The sequence below is a fragment of the Lineus longissimus genome, chromosome 4, assembly GCF_910592395.1.
Source record: "Lineus longissimus chromosome 4, tnLinLong1.2, whole genome shotgun sequence".
NCBI lineage: Eukaryota > Metazoa > Nemertea > Pilidiophora > Heteronemertea > Lineidae > Lineus > Lineus longissimus.
This window is the reverse complement of record NC_088311.1, coordinates 15,720,471-15,736,629: the sequence shown is the minus strand read 5'-3', so window position 1 is coordinate 15,736,629 and position 16,159 is coordinate 15,720,471. Positions and strand designations below refer to the sequence as shown.

At 40.2% G+C, this 16,159-nt stretch overlaps 1 protein-coding gene across 12 annotated transcripts in view; it reads left to right on the top strand.

Moving 5' to 3' along the window:
- Window positions 1-16,159, top strand: part of LOC135486098 (SCY1-like protein 2) — a 333,434-nt gene that overhangs the window by 253,039 nt on the left and 64,236 nt on the right. For 10 of the 12 annotated variants that reach the window (XR_010446666.1, XM_064768609.1, XM_064768617.1 and 7 more), the window contains one exon: window positions 14,451-14,522. The exons of the other annotated variants lie outside the window; for them this stretch is intronic. Coding sequence is in view for 9 of the 10 variants with exons in the window: in XM_064768609.1 (XP_064624679.1) it covers window positions 14,451-14,522 (72 nt within the window). In the remaining variant the exon portion in view is untranslated. The remainder of the gene's footprint in view (window positions 1-14,450; window positions 14,523-16,159) is intronic. 12 annotated transcript variants of the gene reach the window in all.

The following is a 16,159-nucleotide window of genomic DNA, read 5'->3' as shown; positions in this document are numbered from 1 at the left end:
GGCAGTACCGATCTGTTCCTGATGATTGCAGACAAAAAACACTGAAAATGGTGTGGGAGTGGTGCTTAATATTTGAAGATCAGATGCCAGGAAATCGCATATATGGAGTCTTATCTTAACAATTTTTTGGGGGAGGCCCCCCAGACCCCCGCCGTGGCTTCGCGCCTGCGGCGCTCGCAATTCGGGCTTCGCCCTCAAAGTGCGCCCCCCCTTTCGAAATATCTTGGATCCGCCCCTGTAAACCAAGTTTCAAATATATCAATGCTCTGCAAGTGTAGAAAATTCAAACCTGCAAAAAGTCTGATCCCAACTTTTTTGTGCGTGTGTCTGATTTGTTTACTTCTTATAGCCAAAGCTCTTACATGACATGTTGCATAAATCTAAACGTATTTATGTTGTGATACTCAAGAGTCACCTCTTTCATAGCCATGCTTTGGTTGGCTGAATAATTTCATGGTTAACAGAATATGAATCAAAAACATTGCGAGGGGCTACAATAAGACCGGGGCTACAAATACCCCATTTAACCTGATATGATACGAAGCAACTGTCCAGTGATATATCTAAAAATACAGAGATTAATTGTTATACATCATATATTGAACTATACCAGATTGAAAATTGACTGAGTCACGCAATATAGGTTTAAAATATTAGTAGGCTGCCTGGCTTCTCCTGGGTTTTCTTCCCTAAAGTACATGAAATCACGGATTACAGAAGCCAGACGAGCTGTTCCAATGTCCACGTGAGGAGTCTTATGCTGCGTTCCCACTCAGCACGCATGAAGTGCGTATTCCGGAGTGCGTTCTTCGGAATACAGATTAAAGCTTAATCTGTATTCCCCTAGTACGCATTGAGGCGAGTCCCACTCATGACACTGAATACGTATTAAGGTGCTGCCGTCTATCTATTGCGATTGACACTAGTCAACTCGGGTCAAGGTCATTTCAGTTCCCAAAACAGTACCGAGGATTTCCCACTCCTCATTGGTAAACGACCCCTTCCTTCCTCCTGATGTGCCAGACCTCGATGGTAGCTGTTTGACTTTAGTATACTCGCTCTTCAGCTGCTTCAGTTTGTTTCGGCATTGCTCAGCGGGACGATCGTACTCCTGATCCATCGTTAGTGTTGACATATTTCTGTACATACCCTGAAGCCGCCCTTCAACATCATCATCTCGCCACAAAACCAAGAGTGCCAACCTCCCTGCAGCCATCCAGATGGTTGCCCTAACTATCTTTTTCGGAGGCATGACAAGAATTGCACTTTAACACAATCAGTTAATTGATGTTGTTTGCGGTTATGTGCTGTTGGGTAGGTGTGCTCTGACCGGGATCCACTGGCCGCCAACTTTGGCGACAAGAAGCATCACGGAGAGTTGACTCTGTGATTAAAATCGGACACAGTCCTGGTTACCTCGGAATTCCTTGCATCAGGGCCAAAGAGGTGGCCTAAATGGACGGCCGACCCCTCCGCAACCATGCGTGCACCTTGGAAAGCTATTGTATGCGGACTATCAGCAAAGTTTATACAATTAGGCCTGAAGTATAAGAGGTGACACTTGGTGGCGTTAAAAAGAACTAGATATTCCTCTGAATAAATGGAGGCGACGTTTAGTTCTATGTTTAATGAGTGGAGATGGAGGGAGCCTTCAGTCCCCAGCCCATGTAAAACCACGTGAAGAGGGAATATAGTGAAGAATAAGTGGAATGAAGATGATATTTTCATTTGATTAGATCATGGGTATTTTCATGTGTAGGAATGGTCGAGTGAACCCTTTCGCTGCCGATTGATTTTTTTGTTCTGCAACTGGCTGTGCCGGTTGAATTTTCCATATTTTCCAAATTTCGACCTTGGTTCTTATGAACCTAATTTATGAGAAATCCATTGGAGACAGAGTGAAATAATGTATATAAAAAATGTTCAGTATGACCTACTCTTCATTTGAAAAATATGAAAAGTAGGTCATGACCAATTTGCATGACGCTATCTTAAATATATAATGAGGAAAAAAATTGTTGGTCAAATTCTATTGTATTGAATAAAACTTTTATGTAACAACCAAGAATACAACTTTTTTATATCAATTCTAGTCCCTTGCAATCTTCTAACACAATCCAAATATTTTGTATGCCTTGATGTTCTTTCAAATATGTGATTTACTTGATATAAGTGTGTCGAAAATGCTAATATTTCACATCGCGAAATTTTTCGCCATTTCAACCTCAATTTACGCAATAAAGTTGCATTGTTCGAAATACGGAAGTTAGTTTCGTTTTGAAGCGTGTTCAATTCTCTACCACGCCATCTATTGTATTTTGCACAAACTCGATCAGCAAGCTCATAATCGAAGATCTTCTGAGGTTGGGTAAAATGTCGCACAGCGGCGACATCGGCACAGCGAGTAGGGTTTAGCGTTGTGCCGAGCGGCGACAACGACAGTGAAAGGGTTAAGAAGTGTCGGTAGTATTGGGAAAGAGAGAGGAAGGTATTGAGAAGGTGGACATTTAAGGTGTTAAAAAGAGATAATGTGCATCATTGGATGCAGTGATCATATGCCTGATTTCCCAAATACTTAGTATGAGCGGAGAGCAATGGGAACAAGTGGTGCCGCTTGTGATTAGGTAAACTCCACTACTATGTATCTACATAGTGTATGCTAGTGGATATCAGTGTACCTCGATTTTGCATATTGAACGGTCCTCATTCGACGAAAACAAACTTACCCTAATGCTTTTAAAAGCTTTGAGCGGTATTTAATCTGTTTAAACAATATATAATGAATGTTTCTATTTGACAATGAATCTAGAGTGTTTTCGAAACATTAAGGGTTGACCATAGGTACCGCCATTTTGGCTACACCTCAAAATCCTAAAGCAATTAATAGTCTTTCTAAATGATCCAAATGCTCATTTAAAACCCTGGGCTGGGTTGTTCAAAACCATGTTAGCTTTAACAGGGACGTTACGTATTAACGTGAAAATTTGAATGGGTTTAACTGAAAGAGATAACGTCCTTAAGGATACTTAACGTAACCGTCAAGGATAAGGTTACTTTTGTGCTTTTGAACAAATGGGCCCTGTAGGCTTTTCTCTGGAAAATAAAGAACAGACTTCAGCCCTTCAAATTACCATTCACTATGTTTTGAATAAGTTTTAATTGCTTTAGGATTTTAAGGTCTAGCCAAAATGGCCGGTACCTATGGTCAACCCTTAACGTCAAGGTCGCTGAAAGTCTCAATGCCGGAAGATTTTAACTTCTTATAGGACTAGAGTCATAGCAATGAGCTGGTCCTTCCTGAATTCTGTGACACCTTGCAAGAACTAGATAACCCACTAGATCATTAAAAGTCAGTCAAGTGCACTAGTGTAGACCTCAGGCAACATAGTACAATTTTTCTTTCACAGGCTTTGTACTGCTAGTGACACTTATTGTACTTTGAATGAACTAATATTGTTTTAACAATTTTAATGTGCCTGTTGGAATATCAACAATCGTGACAATAGAGAGGTTGAGATCCGCGACTTATAGCAAAATTTATACGCATACTTAAACAGTCTGCGTACGCTGGAACGTATGAGAAAAATGACTTGAGAGAACTCCTACTTACATGTATTTGATGAAAAATTCGTAATAATGTAAAATGAATGCGGATTGGATTCCACCATGTCCTAGTGGCCAATTACAGCTCGCCATACTAACGCGCGATATTTTAGCGAATTACTATGATTATGTTAACATGGACCATTGTGTTGGTTAACGGGAATTCTTTTTAATCTAAATTAACAGAGCTAAGAGATCTTTGGATTATACCACGTGGCACTCCGACTCTACCCTCGGGTCCAAGATGAAATCGGCCGATAGTGATGACATCACCGGCTTCGCCTTTGTGTCGATTTCGATTTATCAACGGATATACGGTTATACTACATTTTAAAGGCAAATTGTTGATCAAACTCATTTTTCTACCAGATCCCTACTTGTGATAAAATTTAAATGATGCGAATGGTTTTGAAATCAGAGCGGAATAAACAAAAGAAAAAGCAAGTTTTTGGTGGCAGTTCGTTTCATATCCCTAAAACTCTTCTTGCGTTGTATTTGTTCGTCTCCATGTACAGAAACACGATTATGTAATAGACTCGACGCTGATCGATGACGATGACAGCAGACAATGGAGACAGAGTCTTGTCATGAGTTTTGTATTTAGCTAATGCCCGCTTATAAGAATTTGACCATCCTGACAATATCAGGCCATTTCCCTCGATACATACTTACTCCCTCAATGTCCTGATGAACTCCGCCTAGAGTGGTGGTTCCATTTTATTCCCCCGGCTGTCCGTGTGATGTATGTATGCATATGTATTGATAGATTTGTTTTAAACCGCGAAAGCTCGTAAAAGCTTCCTTAAAGGCCATAACTCCAGGTATTTTGCCATTTTCTGCTGTAAGACGATTTCAAAAGTGTACCTAACACTTTATACAATACAGAAAACCCATTGCAATTAGCTCCATCCATTTTGAAGATATAGCCATTTATGTGTTTGACAACTTGATTACCTAATCAGGCTAGCAACTGGCTTGTTAGAGCCAGGCGGCGGGTTCAGCAAAAGTTGTGATGTAGATCAGGCTGCTGCCCTACTTGGGAGGACAAATATCAATGAATGCTCTTAAAATTGATATATGAAGTCTATGGGAGGACAAATATCAATGAATGCTCTTAAAATTGATATATGAAGTCTGTTAGTCTGTATTTCTAATTCTAACCTTCGATATACCCTATAATAGGGTAAGGTAATACAGACAAATTTATACCATTATAGTAAGAAATCAAACATCAGTCTGATCTATGTCAGTAAACTTGCCGCCTGACTTCACTTAGAAACCTAACCAAGGCTGTTATATAACATGTAAACAAAACAGTTAATCTTGCTTTATCTCTGGACTGGGTGCTTCAATTTTGATCAAACTTGATTTAATGCGGAGCTTTAAGTCTACTCTTTGAGGATCTGTACATGTCATGCAATCATAAACGCAGGAGTCATGGCCTTTAAACTTGAAAACTCTGACTTTCTTAAATTCGTATGTGAATTCTTGAGGTAAGTTGTGTCTTGTAGTAATTTAACCGTGTGTGTTTACGGCTGGGGTGCATCCACCATGAGAAGAGCCTAATGATAGCATGTGATTTCTTAGAGATTCCCAGATTTAGAGCGAGCAATCTTTCTGCAAGTTTTCACTGACCAAATCTTGTTGGTTTTGGAGTGTATACGCAGCCATGCCGCTTTTGCGGCGTGGAGGATTTTCAGAAGAATGGGAGGAATATATTTCATCAGGCTTATAAACAACTTGAGCCCACAATAACCCGTATTGAAACTCTTCTTCTTCTTTGTTCTTGTTCTTTAAGTCCTTTGTTGTCTGTCTGTTGACGTATTAAAACCAAGGGGGGGGGGGCGCATACGGAGGAGGAAGATTAGTAGCATGCCTTGGGTAGACATACCCTAAGCGCTGCGGATGATGTAGCTCCGCGGGCGTCGTAACTTAAGTTGTTCCATTCACTTACTGTTCGGAAGATAAAAGGTCTCTTGCACACGTCAGTTTTACTTCTGCCGGGTTTTATAAGGTTTTGGTCTAGTTGGACTTGGACTTCATTGTTTATGATTTGAAACATTAGTGTCAGGCGATGGTTTTTTAGTCTTTATGCGAGTGGTTCCCAGTTTAGGTCACTCATGAGCTGTGTGACGCTTTCTGTCGGCTGGTGTTCCCCCGTTACAAATCGCGCTGCCCTTCTTTGGGTGCGCTCAATGTTGGAAGCCTCTGTGCTGTTGTCGTTTTGTTCCCATATCTGTGAGACGTATTCGATGTTTGACCGGCACATCGTCTAGTATGCCAGTTCGCGCAGCTTCTGAGGGCACGAGTGCAGAATTCTGCTTGAGAACCGGAGTGTACGGCTAGCCTTGGTTGTGGTCTTGTCGATGTGCTGGCGGAAGTTGAGATCGTCACTGATGAGGACTCCAAGGTAGGGGCTGCTGGAAACTGATGAAAGCGTGACTCCACAGAGGTTGTAGAAGTATGATATCTTGGTGGATCGAGGCTTGGTGATGCTCATTGAGTGGCATTTCCGTGGGTTGAAGCTCATGCTCCAGCTTTTTGCCCATTGTTCGGGTTTCTCCAGGTCTTCTTGGAGTGCTATATGGTCCGTTGGATTGTTCGTATCGGTCTGTACAGGAGGGCATCTCATCAAATAGTCTGATGAATGACGTGATGTTGTTGGTAGTGTCATTGATATAGCAAAGGAACAGTATAGATCCTAGTCATATTTTACTTTTCTTTGGAAGATGCCTTGCCGTTGACTACCACCTGTTGTGTGCGGGCAGTGAGGAAGCTGGAAATCCATTTCAGGAGGTCGCCTCTGATGCTGTAATGGTCCAGTTTGGTAAGGAGCTTCCGGTGCGACACAACATCGAAGGCCTTGGAGAAGTCTAGGATGATTGCGTCGGTCTGTACCCCTTGGTCGTAGATGCCAAGCAGGTGGGTGATGGTGGTAACGAGTTGTGTTGTACACAATCTCCTCGCTCTGAAGCCATGTTGTAGGGGGGTCAGTACTTGTTGTGATTCGAGGTGGCCCGTCATGTGGTGGACGATTATATGCTCCATCAGTTTTGCACACACGCAGGTTGGGGAGATCGGGCAGTAATTGGCCGGGTTGTTCCGTTTGTCCTTCTTAAATGCTGGGGCAATATTGGCATCTTTCCAATCCTTGGGTAGTGATCCTGATTTTAGCGATTGGTTGAATAGGAATGCCAGGATGTGGGAGAGCTGCGGGGCGAGTTCATGCAATTGTCTGTTGGCGATCAGGTCTAGGCCTGAAGCCTTCCTCTCGTTCACTTTGGACAGCAGTTTTCCACTCCTCCTGCAGTGATGCCCAGGGCTCCAATTGTGGGGACTGGTGGGGTGTTGTGTTTGGTTTGTTATCATGGGTGTCCTCTGTGAAAACGGAACAGAATTGGGCATTGCAGATGTTGGCCTTGTCCTGAGGATTCGGGTGGAGTTTTCCGTTTTTCAGCAGTGGGGCAATGCAGGAGCTGTTAGATTGGCATCTGTTTGCTTTGGTGAACCACAATTGGTTTGTGCGAGACTGTTTGTCAGTTTGAGGCAAGAAGGAATGTACCGGTCCGTCCTTTTTTGTAGTTGGGACTTGATGGACGTCCAGTTCTATCCCACATCGTTCTGGTCAGCAGCAGCTAGGAAGCTCTTCAGGAATGTGTCAGTCTCGTTCCTGATGCTTTCCCAGTTGGTCTTGTTAATTGGAGTAGACCTTCCTGGGTGGCCCTTTGGTGAAGTTCGGGGCGATGTGGGGGAGAAGGAAGATCCAGGAGAGCTGATGTGAGAGGTATTCCCTGGAGTGGAGGTGGGGCTTGATCAAAGTCTGGTACGTTGGTTTCTTGACCCAGGTGTTGCACAGTGGTGGGCAAGATCATCAAATTGGTTGGCAGTGGTGATGATGAACTAGCTGAATATGCTACAGCTATAGTTCCCGAGTTGCACTTCACACAGATCCATATGACATTGGAGCCTTCGTTTGGTAGTCTATTGTATTCAGCTGAGCAGAGTTCAAGGCAGGATTTATGGTACCAAATGTTGCAGTTGTCACATGCAATGAGCTTGATCCGCCATATTGAGTATGTTTGTCTCACTCAACCTCGGTTACAGTAAAGAAGGTATACAAAGTTGTAGTGTATTAGATGTATGAAATCGGACTTTCCTGACCTGCCTTACAGGTTGGCTTGATATCAAAATGCAGTCCTCGTTTTTTTTCGCGGCCAACACGGAATTCAACAGGGTCAGAAACATGCATACGGAAAAGTAATGTTGTAGGCCCTGTTTGCAAGAGGATGGAATGTGACGGATTGAATGCAGAAAAGGGCCAACAAAACCGGGTTTTTTCTCCGGTTGTGGTTATCTGTGGGTGGTTATTATTAGATGTGTGCTTATGTAGTCTTTTTTATTTATAGCAGCTGTGTTATCTGAGTAAACCACCGTACCAGCCACGGCATTTTAATCGAGGGTGGAAGATTCGACTAATGTAGGGCTTAAGAGGGGAAAATATCAGCCCCATATTTGATGACATATTCGGCAAAAAAGATAGAAGTATTCGTATAAGTTTTCCACTACGTTGCGGATCTCAAACTCTCTATTAGTTTCTCTAAACCTTTAGGTAACATCTTTCCTTTCACTCACACAAGATTCACTCTCAGTATTGAACAAGATATACAATGTAACAATGTAACAATAGATTGCACCTAAGCGACTAACTTCATTTCAACTTTGCTTCCTATAGCAAAATACCACAAAAAGTACCTTCTAGCAAATTTGCTATAACTGAATGACCAGACCCCACTTCTGGTTCCATTGTGACGGAGCGGGGTTTGGGCTATGCTAGGGGTCTGGTCAACAAGCAAGGAAAACAATGCTGAAAGTGTAAGTACAAGTTTTGTTGTAAAATGAAAACAAAGGAACAAAGCAATCTATATACATATGCACATTTACATCAATTTGACCAACTTCTTTACCAAAAATTATTGTCACTCACAGTCCTACCACCCCACAAAATGTCCCTGTCACTGACAGTCCTACCACACCACAGAAATACTAAACCAACGTCGTAGTCCTTCGGAGGCAGCACAGCTCACTGACTACCAATTCGCACACTCCCTGACTTCTCGAACTCCCGACGTTTCCACGATACTCAACTCAACTTCCTGACACCTAGTCGCAATGCCAATGCACAGAAAGTATATAATTTGCAGATGACAATGATTTTGGCAACTGTTAATCGAATGCAAACTGTGAGTTAAAGAAAGTTTGTTGCTTCATTTATTGAGTGGACGCCGACACCAGCATGGACACAGAAACCAGCTAAGAATAAACTGTCCCCATCTCAACTTCGTTCAGCGGGAGCATAATCATGTGGCAAAGTGTTAATCTCCTTCAACCTCCCAGAGCAAAGGTGCAATCAATAGGAACTAGAGCTTTTTCTATTGGTGTACCAAAAATGTGGAATAAACTTCCAGCAACTATCAGAAACATCCAAGACATTGTTCCTTTCAAACGTTCCTTGAAACATTTCCTCTTTTCTGAAGCCTTCATTAGCAGTGATGCAGCGCTTTGAGCGATCCTAATGGATCGGATACTGCGCTATACAAGACTCGTTATATATATATATATATTTTTTCAGTCCCTAGGCTTCTATTCCAAAATTTATTAGGGTCACATTTTTTAAAGAAAATTGAAATTACTCATACTGTGCATCTAAATATTGTTACCCTAAGTCATATAGCCACTGTACTGAAAATTACAGGAGATATGTTTAATGTTTTAGTACCTAACACTGCTGAACTTCCAGCTCTGGGCCAATACGCCAGCCACTTGGCCATTAAGAAATCCTCCTCAGTCAGTGTGTGGAGCTTAGAGTCCGGGCGTCTTTCATCATAAGACCTTACTGGACACAATTTCAGCACATCTTCTTCAACATGTATTTGCAAGCTGCATTTTCATCAGCATAACCCACTCGCAAACTGATCACTTACCTAGACTTAGTTTTGGTCAAGGGGAATCACAAGCAACTAAGCATGGTAGTTTTCAATATGGTGATAACGAATGGTATTGTTGATCCGTCCCTAAACCTTGTTCTTAGAAGCTCCTCTGATGTCTCAGAATGGATTGCATTTTAACGATCTCGGGACATCTTCAGTAAAAAAATACTTTGCTGTACTGAAGAATTGTGACGTTGAGATGAGATTTGTCCATTTTATAGGTTTATCATTGGTTAAAGTTGTTGGTAAATGTACATTGACGCACAACACCTGGACTTTGAGTTTGACATACTTCTCAAGGTCACATAGATCTAGGTCAGTAAATCTTGCAATGACCCAGTGGATGCGATTGAATCAGAACAAGTGGTTATTTTTTTGGTGAAACTTCAGTGATGTGTTGTGTAGGTCGACATCTCAGTTAAATTTAATGATGGGTATCATTAAACGGTTTAATCAAACCATACACATTACATTGAATAAACAACCATGATATTACTATTACCTTGCTCCTTGTGTTAAAGTTCAAATTGTGTAAATTGACCATATTGCTTTCTTGACCATATTGCTTTCTTGACCGTAATCTATGACTATTCATGATTTGCAACTAAGGCTTCCTTCAGGGGTGCCAATGAAAATAATAAATGATTGGCAGCAGGGTATGAGGCGCCATGTGGGACTTTAATTGTTTCCCTAAATTATTTCAAATAATGTCATTGTTTCAAACAAAAAATGAACAAATCAGAAATTATTTCATCCAATAAAGTACGTTTTAGAAACAATTATTTTGTATTCAAACCAGCGTTTTTATTTTTGAAACCATCGGTTTATTTTCAAACCAGGAAAACATACACAAATTGTTTCCATACCATAGTAGTTCTGCAAATCCATGGTTTGGAAACCATACCAAGTTGTCCTTTTTATTATTTCAAACCATGTGGATTCGCAAAGTCATTATTTCAATGGTTTACAAACCACGAATATGTGCGTAAAACATTCTTTGCATCCCATGAAAAATTGTATACGCTACAAACTTGTGGTATGCATATAATTGTTTTACGCAGCCACGGGCGCCATGTGGGAATTAAATTATTTGACGAAATCATTTGAAATAAGCAATTTATATCGAAATAAATGAGTGAACGAAGTCAAGATTATTTCCAAACCATAAATTTGCTTATTCCAATTGTATTCAAACCATTTACTGTTCCTATCGATATTGTTTCAAACAATGAATTTGCTCTCTTTTGATTATATTCATCCAATCAAACAACGTAACTTTATTGTTTTCAAATAATACATTTTCTGAATATCCGTGGTTTCAAATAATCAAACTGTCTCGAAATGATGGTTTGTTAAATAATCAAAATTAAAAAAGTCATGGTTTCTCAAACCAGGAAATTGTCCATTGCATTGGATGATAAACAATCACGCACAAAATCATTATTTCCAAACTATCACTTTAACAAACTAATTGTTTCAAATCATGAAAGTATGCACGAAATTATTTGTATACAATCTAATTGTACTCATCTAATGTTGATTATTTGCATCCCAGCAAGGTTTTTTCAAACCATGAAAACACGAACTCTAATTGTTTCCATCCAATCACTTCCAAAAGTCATTGTTTCCATCCAAGCAAAACTACGTTCATGGTATGCGCACATGGTTTGCGCAGTAGACGGGTTTTATTCAGTTCAAACTCAAGCTAAGCGACTAACTAGGAACAGTAAATGGTTTGAATACAATTGGAATAAGCAAATTTATGGTTTGGAAATAATCTTGACTTCGTTCACTCATTTATTTCGATATAATTTGCTTATTTCAAATGATTTCGTCAAATAATTTAATTCCCACATGGCGCCCGTGGCTGCGTAAAACAATTATATGCATACCACAAGTTTGTAGCGTATACAATTTTTCATGGGATGCAAAGAATGTTTTACGCACATATTCGTGGTTTGTAAACCATTGAAATAATGACTTTGCGAATCCACATGGTTTGAAATAATAAAAAGGACAACTTGGTATGGTTTCCAAACCATGGATTTGCAGAACTACTATGGTATGGAAACAATTTGTGTATGTTTTCCTGGTTTGAAAATAAACCGATGGTTTAAAAAATAAAAACACTGGTTTGAATACAAAATAATTGTTTCTAAAACGTACTTTATTGGATGAAATAATTTCTGATTTGTTCATTTTTTGTTTGAAACAATGACATTATTTGAAATAATTTAGGGAAACAATTAAAGTCCCACATGGCGCCTCATAGCAGGGGACTTTCAACTGGTTGTGTTTTTTCTCGTCTCCTGTCTTTTCAAGGACTTTGCTGTTTGTTTCAGCCAGGTGAGGCGAGCCAATGCAATATATCCTTTTTGGCTCACGGTAGGGGAGTCTATACAACACCGCAGTGTCCGTCATCTGCGTCGTCGTCTGTGTCCTGTTTCAAAAACAGCGGTACGTTTCTTAACCGCAAGGACAATGAACTTGAAAACCTGGTCAATCCTGGGACCTCTGACACTGACTTTCGGTCGATCTCATTCTCGATTCGGCCACCAGGGGGCCAAAAGTTAAAACCTAAAAAGTGTGATATCTTGCTTAGAAGCGACTCGTTTTCGCTAAAATTATTATGGTAAACAAGGATACATCATATATGATACGGGTTTTTGATTTGACCTAATTTTCAAGGTCACAGAGGTCAAGTGACGTAAATCAGTGTAACTATGGCACGTTTCTTAACCACTTAAGCTATGAACTTGAAATTAGGTACACATGACTCCCTATGTAATATAACCGCTGACACCGAATTTCTGACGCTGACACCGAATCGGTCTGATCTGATTCTAGACTTGGCCAGCAGACGCAAAAACTAAAAAAGGTAAAAAGTGCAGTATCTTGCTTATAAGTGACTTGTTTTCAACGATATTTGTATTGTAGGTATTCCCAGCAAGGATACATCACATGTCCTACGGGTTTTTGATTTGACCTAATTTTCAAGGTCACAGATGTCAAATGGTGGAAATTGGCCGTTTGAGTGTAACTATGGCATGTTTCTTAACCGCTGAAGTTATGAACTTGAAAATTAGTACACATGACTCCCTATGTCATGTTACCTCTGACAACGAATTTTGCTCCAATCTGATTCTTTACTTGGCCACCAGGGTGCCAGAAGTGGAAACCTGAAAAGTGTGATATCTCTCTTACGAGTGACCTGTTTTCGATAAAACTTTTATATGAGTTTTTCCTCGGAAGGATAAATCGCATATCAGGGTTTTGATTTGACCTAGTTTTCAAGGTCACAGATGTCAAATGGCTTAAATTGGCCGTTTGAGTGTAACTATGGTACGTTTCTTAACCGCTAAAGCTATGAACTTAAAATTTGGTACACATGACTCTCTACGTCATGTTACCTCGGACATTGAATTTCGATCCGATCTGATTCTTGACTTGGCCACCAGGAGGCTAAACTAAAAAAGGTAAAAAGTGCAATATCTCGCGTATAACCAACTTGTTTTCGATGATATTTTTATGGTAATACACCAAGCAATGATACACACATGTGATACTGCCGTTGGTTTGACCTATATACTATACATGTAGCATGTTTCTTAACCAGGATGGATTTTCTAACCACCAAATATCTGTACGGTGAGCACAGCGGCCCTTGGCCGTTTTATTCCAATACATAATATGGTGTATTGTTGGTCGTTTGTGTTTTCCAATTTGACAGTGGACTGAGGTTTTATCCCAGTATTTGAGCTCTAGTTGCACTGGGTAAGGATGAAGACCAGATAGTTTTTTTGCAAAAACATGCAAAAATCAACAAAATGTATATTTTACAGCGTCATATTTGGCACACCTGGGGAAGCTCGTCTTGTCCGTCGTCGGTCTGTCGTCGGGCCGCTGCCCCGTCCGTCCATCAACAATGGTGGCGCATTTGCTCACTATTGAGTCTAGAAAGTTGAAACTTATGGTGAGGATGTCTTATGCCCACATGATTTGACACACAAAAAATCATCGCCGTTTGACATACTTTCTGATCTCCAGGTGGCCAATTTTTAAAACCTTATTCTGTCAATATCTCATGAACGCTGATAGCTAGAACGATTAAATGTTTACTCTCAATACTTCTAATAAGACTACATGACATAGTATACAGGTTTTTGATTTGACCTACTTCTGAAGGTCAAAGATGTCAAACTTTTAACAAAGGTGGCACGTTTTGTCATTGATTGTCCGAGAGTCCTCAAACTTGAAATGGAGACACCTGTTTGGCATATTTACATATTGACAAAGCTAAGGTCAATGGGACCTACTTTTCATGTGAAAGTAGGTCAGGTCATGAAACTCAATGTCGGTCATATACCAAGAAACCTTCAATGTGTAATACTCAAATGTGCAGCATTGATTGATATGATCAAGCTTCACATCGTGCTTATAAAATTTTGACCTTGACCTAGTTTCCAAGGTCACAAAGGTCAAACTCTAAAATTTCACTAAAGGTGATACGTTTCACTACTATTTGTCACAGATTCTTCAAATTTTATATGCAGACTCCTATTGGGCACCTGTACAAGTTGACCCAATTTAGGTCAATTGTGACCTAACTTTGACGTATTTATCAATTTCACAAAGGTCGATTTCTAAAAGTTTCATTGATATAGCCATATTTTGTCATATCAAAAAGTCAATTTAACCTCCGTGTATCAATTCATCTACCACTCAATCATTCCCAGGTGAGCACAATGACCCCAGGACATTTCATTTATTCTGATTATATATTTTCTTGTTTGATTCCAGTTTGAGTCACGGCTCACTGACTTCCCCTGACCTTTGTAATGTTATCTATTTTCTAACTAGGACGACAAAAGTTTGAATATTCCCGCCAACCGCCGACCAAGTACGCAGAGCGTAGGAGCTGTTATAGTTCCTGTAAGTTGAATGCCAGCCATGAGCATGCCCCCTTCCCCATTGACCCTGAAGGACAAATCGTCTTTCAGTTTATTTGTAGCATTAGCACGGTGGTAAACGTACACGATTTATTCCGTGCGTAGAAATGGTCTATCTCCTTCCGAATAAAATTAGTGTACAGCAAGATTTCGATATTGCCCAAATGTATGTAAATTATTCGTTCTTCCTGCATCTTTTTTTATTATATTTCCTGCCTACATTTGTGAGAGTACATATCCGAAAACACACTCTGTGAGACAATATTCACGAATGAACCGAATACACTGCTTTAACATCGAAAATTTGTTGATTTGTAGACTTCTCACAAATAAGAAGTGTATTCATTGACTTACAGCCTCCATGATTTACACCGTGCATGTGTGTGCATGCTGAACTGTATCATCGATTGCCGATCTAGCACCTAGTCTATGAGGTATCAGCTTCAGAATCTGAACAAACGAAAGTGTACGCTGGTCAATCCGTATCCATGTACGTTGATCTATGCGTAAAGCACGAACATAAACGCATGCATGAGGATCAACTACCTATTTCAAAACAAAGTCAAATTTGTTCAGCAGTATTCCACCGAATGATATATTAAATGCAAATATCATATTGAATACTAGTATATAACGTTGGTGTAATATAAAACATTATGCAGGGTGTCAGTCACAAGTTACTGAAATAACAGATTTTCAGTCATCAATTAACTGTCGGACGAAAAAAACCCTGGAAGAAGTCGAAATATTGTCTGGAAATGAGTAGCATAGTAGCGAAACTTAAAAAGACACACCTTGGTATAACCAGTGGCTTTCAATACGCTCCGCCTCTTGGTGACTTGGGAGCCTGGAAAAACACTGGATTTTAGGGTGAATATGACTCTTTAAGGTAACCAAAAGGGTGTGATTAAATGGCAGCATGCTAACCATAAAGCAACTGACTCAAGTAGAGAAGCCTTGTTGCTGCACCCGGGTCATCACCAAAATTAAACTGACTAACGACACTACTGTTCTGCAAAAGATACACATTTAGTGGACAGATAAACCATGAAAAACGAGAGTCTATAAATCGCATTTAGAGGTTTTTTCTTTTAGCTGGACAAAACACCGTTGTCTAAACAGTGAAAATACGTTGACTTCGAATGGTGCACTATAACGATATTTTACGTGTTTTAACATCGTTGATCCGTACTCTCGAAAGGTCGTACATCCGTAGTTTTGTCAGTGTGGATCAGTGTTCGTCTTGATGTGTTGTGCCAGTTGCATATTCTAATGTCATCCTTATGTTAGGAAATGAAATACATTTTTGCAACACACAGTGTAACAGACATACCTAGATTGAGTCTTCGAGGGCTCCATGGTTAGAAGCTTCACTGATTTTCGATCCTGCTTGGCATACGCAGGCCGTGATATCAGTAAGGGAAAACCAGATTTTTTTCCGAGGGAAAAGCTGATTGATTGGTTTGCAAGGCTCGAGGGAAACAACAGGATCGGAAGCCAGGGAAGCCTCGTTCTGATATGCATGATAGTAAAATTTGAAGGAAATCGCGAATTCTCAAAGAAAACTTCTTTGATTTCTCATCATATGTTAGGAGGATTGCGGTTTTCGAGTATAAAGGT